General features: G+C 47.8%; 1 protein-coding gene across 3 annotated transcripts in view; it reads right to left on the bottom strand.

The window, feature by feature from the left end:
* Positions 1-493: 493 nt before the first annotated feature.
* ATP6V0A4 (ATPase H+ transporting V0 subunit a4) overlaps positions 494-6,800 on the bottom strand; it is a 96,109-nt gene continuing 89,802 nt past the window's right edge. For all 3 annotated transcript variants that reach the window (XM_058724138.1, XM_058724137.1, XM_058724139.1), the window contains 3 exons: positions 5,750-5,867; positions 2,413-2,584; positions 494-918 (listed from right to left, as the gene is read on the bottom strand). In XM_058724138.1, coding sequence (XP_058580121.1) covers positions 825-918; positions 2,413-2,584; positions 5,750-5,867 — 384 coding nt within the window. In that variant the 3' untranslated portion in view covers positions 494-824. The remainder of the gene's footprint in view (positions 919-2,412; positions 2,585-5,749; positions 5,868-6,800) is intronic.

Below are 6,800 nucleotides of genomic sequence, written 5' to 3'. Positions count from 1 at the left end.
CTCTACAAAACTGGCTCTTAAGAGTTTGACAATCCAGGAGGCTTAGAAATGACTTCAGGGCTGACAGACCCAGAGAGTATCAGGGAAGACCTGTCTGGCAGACTCCTGTCTGGCAGGCTGTTTTCCAGAACTTTCTCGAGTCTTCAAATCTCTTTCTCCAGTTCCTGCAGCACAATGTGCATCCAGCAAACAGTCACTGATGATATGTTGCCACACTTCATTCCACAGGGTTTAACAACAGAGCCACATGGGGCCAGCCATCTGTCCAGGGAACATTACCCTTTCTTTCCCACCTGGAGTGGAGATTCATGAGAAAGTTCCTAATCTTATAAAGCTTAGCCCTGGCCAAGGAAAAAACACGTCTGAGGAACCAGGAAATGAAAGAATAAAATAAACATAATCCTCTTAAATTAGTTTGTGTAACTCTATTGTTGAGCTTTGGCCTGTAACTATCAATACTAAATATTACAGAATAATTTTGGACAAAGACATCTTAAAGAACAAGGAAATGGCCCAGAAGTTTATTTTCTTGCATATAATACTTACAATATTGCAGGAAAACATCAGTGTAGCGCTCCCCATTTCTCAGTCATTTTAGTTTTTGACAATGACGACCCCACATGAGGTCGGTTCCTCTGTGACATGGTTAAGTCGTATCAAATTCCAAGGCTTATAAGTAAAATATACACGGCTTCCTGTCTCCAGATAGCTAAGAACAATCATCCATTGACTGCCTAGCACAGGCCGCCATTGAAGACAAAGCTGAACTTCTTTCACAGGCACAGAGACTGAGGCAGAAGATGCGGCAGCCACGGGACCTGCCGCTATTCCTCCGATGTCCCTTCCAGGATGTATTTAAAGGAGAAAGGAGAAAACTTGTAACCGGCCCCGACATAGAACTTGTTCTGGAACTCCACCCTTGGGGGGGGGAGGGGTGGCAAAAAAAAAAAAAAAAAGCGAGATAAAAACATGTAAGCTAGAGGCTGGCCGGGAAGGGAAGAAGCGGGGCATTTGTAAAATCAAGCACAGGGTCGGGAAGGTGTGCCGGGGAAGACACTCACGTTGGTGGCCACCACAGGGATCCTCTGAGGCTTATAAAAATCCTTCTCTTGCCTCCCAGTCACACTTTTCCTTTCCTATCCCACCCCACTTCCTCCAGGCCCCTGCCACCAGCCTCTCAGACGACGGCAGAGCCACCCGACCCCCACCACGGCTCCCACAAGCAGGGAAGCATTCGCTGTGAAGTCTTGTCTCACGAGCTCGTGATGAGAGAATGCTTCACGAGGTTCCACGTGGTTTTTCTTCTCCATCCTCATCTTAACCACGGGGCTTATGCTATTTCACAAAACCCAGGACCCTGACTTAACGTTCTTGTAATTTACATCGCAGACATCACGCATGATCATTCACGCTTGATTATGTTACAGGGTTCATTTCCTTAAGGACATGGGGAGAGCCGATGTCATAACCTGAGGCAGGGGCGCTGTGATTCCCTCCACTCCATACACGGAGTATGTAAAAACTTTTCTTTATGAACAGCGCACACAGAGGGAGGTAGAAAGCATCGGTGAGAGCTAAAGACAGTCTCTGCAGCTTAAGGGTATGAGCACACACTCAAAATTCTTGGCCAACCTATGACTTGTTAGAAAAACAGGAGCTTCAACAAAAGTTTTCATATTTGTAAGCCTAGTGAGGGCTCATAATCTCCGGACACATCTGCGGATGTCAAGGGCCTCCTGTGAGTGCCTTCCTCCTTCCAGGTACCCTTCTTCTGTTCCCACTTTGTAGAGGTTAGTAGCCTGTACTTCTGGTATAGTTCCTGCACTCAGCACCAAGGGCCTAATGTCCCAGATTCACTAAGTATGCCACTGTGAGACTATCTCAGATCTGTCATCTTCCCAATACTTGAAGTGTTCCTTATCTTGAAGCTAGTTGTGATATAACAAATGAACTCTTAAAAGAGAACAAGTAAGGGGCGCCTGGGTGGCTCAGTCAGTTAAGCATCTAACTTTGGCTCTAGTCATGATCCCACAGTTCGTGAGTTTGAATCGGGCTCTCTGCTGTCAGCACAGAGCCTGCTTTGGACCCTCTATCCCTCTCTCTCTCTCTGCCCCTCCTCTACTCTCTCTCTCTCTCAAAAATAAATAAACATTTAAAAAGTAATAATAAAAATAAAAGAGAATGAGTAAATGGGAACTAACATTAATCCTAGGGCAGCCATCATATGTGTATACACACACACATAGGCACACACATACACACACCTCATCATGTAATATTGCCATGTAATAGCCAACCTGTTGGCTAACAGGTGACTCAAACTGGGTCAGGATGTGACCTCAGCTGGCTGGTCCTATGGCCCATCATCTCTCTCTAGAGCACACAGAGCCTCCCCAGTGCAGCCACGCTCACCAGTGTAGTCGCAGGGCATGCAGGAACGCAGAGAGACCCTCCATGATCAGAAGGATGGCTACCGTCAGAACAGCAAATATGGCAAAAATGATGAAGACTCCAATGAGTCCTCCCCAGCCTCGCACGCGAAGGCCAATGTTCATCACCATGGTCCAGAGCACTTCAGACAATTCTGTAAGAGCAAGAGAAACCTTCTCAACCACAGAGTTTATGTAGCAAGTGCAGGGTTTTTTCATGCCATATACCTGGGTCTGCACACCCTAGAATCCCAACACTGTGCTCTTCAGGTAGAAAACTCAGGCACATGTGCCCTGGGGCACCTGTACGAGACTGTCTAGGGCAGTGCTCACAATAGAGGAGTTTCTGTCATGACAACAAACATATGGAGGCACAGTATTCACCAGTGAAAGTGAGCAAACTACAGCTACCAGCAGCAACATGAATAAATCTGAGCAACAAAATGTTACACGAGAGAAGCGAAACACAACAGAATGCGTAGAATATGATTTGATATGGACTGCATGTTTGTGTCCCGCCCACCCTCCAATTCCTATGTTGAATCCCTACCCACCAAATTGAGGGTATTTGGAGAAGGGGCCATTGGGAGGTGATTAAGGGTTGATGAGGTCATAAAGGTGGGGCCCTCATGATGGGATTAGTGCCTTTATAAGAAGAGACACCAGAAAGCTTGCTCACACTCTCCCTTTTGGGGAGATACTACCATTACATTGTTGGGTTGAGACTAGAGGTCACCCAGCCAAAAGGTCAAAGTGGCATGGCCCAGAGAGATAAAGACCTGTCACTTGCAAGTGGATATTTGGACATGATGAGAAGAGAGACATGTGAGGACACAAGGGGGAGTATCTGCACCTGTGCTGTGCCCTGTCCCCCAGCCCTGGCTTTCTGCTGGAGTAACACAATGGGAAAGTGTGTTAATTTCCAATGTTTCACTCTCACCTCCTCCTTGTACCCCCATCTGGGTGATTTTTGAAGCATGTATCCAAATACAGCCTCCCTCAACTTAGGTCTCAGCATGGCACTGATGAACAGATGTGATAGAGTAAGTACATTTCCATTGTTTAAGCTGCTGAGATCCAGGGCTGGTAGTGACTGCAACACATGCTAGCCTTGGTTGACTGACACAGCAGGCTCACTACCGGAACCACACAGGAAAGCCAAGGCACACACAGGTTAGCCTGCTTGCCTGAGTTACTGAGCTAAAAGTGGCAGAAGAGAAACTAGGACTTAAATCAGCATCTGTTTTCTGCCAAACCACCTCTTCAAGCAAGTTTGTTAGCATGAGTTGAAGATATTCTGTGGGAACTATATGTCTCAGGAAGTTCTAGAAAGATCCAACGGGTAGACCGTGCCAGGCAGCTATAAGCCATATGGATTTTCTGATGTCAAATTGCATCTTCAATGGGCATGGACTGGTCAGAGAGCACCCTCCTGTCCCATCTGGCCTCAGCCCTCTTGTGACGTGACGCTTCCAAACCGCATCTGGGAACAGAGCTAAAAGCTGACATCAAACACCACTTGACCACACGAAGCTTAGAGATCCACTTCGGGGCCCTGGGAAACCACCTCACATGAGTGCATGTCAATGCACAAGCAAACACAGGCAGGTGCTTGTGGATGTATGCATCCAAGCACCTGTGTGCACACAGGTAAAGTGTATGTGTGGGAGTTGATGTAAGGAAATGAACACAGCCCAAGCCACGAAGGCTAACAGTGAGTACTTGCATTTCTGCTAAAAATCAAGAAGCAGGCTCACTTTCCTTGCTTTGGTTTCTACCCATCTAGCACATATTTTGGCCTGATCTCTCTGTTCCACACATTGTGCTCAGGGCTGGGAATGCAGGGGTGGAAATCAGGGTCGATGCCTTTCAGGAGCTCACAGTCCAGTAGGGACACAGGCCAATCAGGACTGAACTGCAATCAGTGTTAGGAGGGGGCACTCCCAGAACCCAGGGAAAGGGCACCTGCCAGACTGGAGATCAGGGAGGAAGATTGCCAGGGGAGGTGCCGTTTGAGTGAGCTCTGAAGGAGGAATTAGAAATCAGGTGAGGAGAAAGCTAAGGAAGAAAGGAAGATTTCAGGAAAGGGGGCTGCAGGGCCAACACAGAGGGGCCCAGAGCGTGTGGCAGCCTCAGGAGCCTCAGTGCAGGTCCTGGTGGTCACTGCCTATGAAATGGGTGGGTACCAGGGACTGGTGGGGCATTGAGGGCAATACCAAGGGACGAGACTGGAGAATCAGGCAGGGATCAAGAAGGATCCTACAAAGTAACTTGATGAGTTAGGATTCCAGACTTAAGTAACCCCTGGGGATGGAATCATGACCAAAATTGGGCTTAGCATGACCCTGTGAGGTGGTGAGTACCCCTGGTGGGGCGGGGTGGGTGCAGCTCAAGGGTCAGCCAACTGGCCTACTTCCCACCGATGCTCACAATCAAGGCAGGCCTTCTCTCAAAGTGAAGCCCCCAAAGATGGCCATGTTCTAATCTTAAGAAAAAGCTATATGGCAAAAAGGGATTAAGAATGGATTAAGCAGGGGGCACTTGGATGGCTCAGCCAGTTAAGCACCTGACTCTTGATTTCGGCTCAGGTCATGATCCGACAGTTCATGAGTTCGAGCCCCAAGTTGGGCTCTGCGCTGACAGCGTGGAGACTGCTTGGGATCCTCTCTCCCCCTCTCTCTCTGCCCCCCACCTCAACTCATGCTCTTATGTGCCCTCTCTTTCTCTCTCAAAATAAATAAATAAACTTAAAAAAAAAAAAAGGAATGGATTAAGCAGACAGGATTAAAGTGAAGGGGTGCTGAGATAAGGAGATCATCCTGGATTATCCAGGTAGGCCCAAGGTAACCACATGGTCCTTAGAAGAAGAAAGCAAAGGAGTCAGAGCCAGAGAAAATAGAGACATGATGAATGAAGCAGGAATCGGACTGATGAGCCCAAGAGCCAAGAAATGCAGGCATCCTCTAAAAATAGAAATGGCAGGGAAATGGATTCCCCCCTAGAGCTTCTAGAAAGAACCCAGCCCTGCTGACATCTTGGTTCTACAACTCCAGAACTGTAAGACAGTATATTTGCATTTGTTTTAAGCTGCTAAACGGGGGCAATTTGTTATAGCAGCAACAGGAAACTGACACAGAGGCTAACTACTCCAGTAACATAAAGTCAGACCTACAGAAAAAGTCACTTCTTCCTAAGAAAAATCAACCATTCTTTGGGCAAACATGCCATAAATAACCCAGAGAAGGCACTTCTCCAAACAAGCGCTTTGCTTCTGTTTCCCAGGGGAGATCTGATCGTGACCCCGAGGGCAGCTCACTCACGTGCGTGAGCCAGGCTGAGGGCCCAGAGCCGGAGGTAAGAGGCTGTGTTTGAAATGCAGCCCAGGCAGTACTCGATCGTGTGGATGGCTTGATGCACAAAGATGTCTCCAAAGTTGAACTGAAAGAGAGAATTTTTTATTCTATTTCATTAAGTATTTCCTCCATGAAAGGTCTTACTAATGATATACCGATGAATAAAACATGTGCTCCGCTCTTAAGGCACTTCCAGCCGAACTAGGGGAAAACAAATATTAATATGCTCGTAGGGAGAGAGTTAGCAGCGCAAAGTAGGGTACAGTGTGTGTGCAGGAACATTTCCCAGAAGTAGCTGAAAGAAGTTCAAAGAAGAAGAGAGACTGGGCAGTAAGGTGTCACAGGAGGTGAGGTCTGTGCTGGGCCGGGAAGGCTGGGGAGGCATCTGGAAGTAAAAGATAAGCAAGATCATTCCTGGTGAAGAAAATGACTCCCAGTAAGGAAAAGGTGGGTGCTTGGGAACATCAGGAAGGCAAGTTCTGGGCGGGAAACAATTTGGCTGGAAGTAGGTGCTTGTTTGGTGAGGACTAGAAAGGAGCCCCCAAGGTGCTGAAGTTTCAGTAAAGAACAGAGTTGGGAAAATAAGTTGGAGTCAATGAGAAACCATAAACAGCATCTGAATGAAAAGTGGCCGGGGTGGGGAGGGGGAATAAAGAAGTCTTGGGGGGATGATTAATCTGGTGGCAAAATGGACTAGCAAAGGCAGAGCCTTATAAGCAAAAAAGCCTGTTTGTTGACAAGCTCACTAATCTAGAGATGAAGGGGAAGGAACAGCACACACAGAGCAAGAGCATGCTGTTCCCTTCACGTACTCTGATGCTGTCGGGGGAACAGTGTGACTGGCACCATCCTGGCCCTCAGGTGGCTCGCAGCGTGGTGGGGACAGGGTGCATGGAAAAGTGCAATAATCAAGACTCAGCAGTACTGTGGGAATGCAGAAAAAGGGCCTCTGACCCAGCAGGGGCCAGGGTCTTACAGGGCTCTGAGGGTCTTGAGTCCGAGGGGCTAAAAGAATGGC

This window comes from Neofelis nebulosa, chromosome 4 (assembly GCF_028018385.1).
Source record: "Neofelis nebulosa isolate mNeoNeb1 chromosome 4, mNeoNeb1.pri, whole genome shotgun sequence".
Classification (NCBI taxonomy): domain Eukaryota; kingdom Metazoa; phylum Chordata; class Mammalia; order Carnivora; family Felidae; genus Neofelis; species Neofelis nebulosa.
The sequence above is the reverse complement of the archived record's forward strand: the minus strand, read 5'-3'. Positions and strand labels throughout refer to the sequence as shown.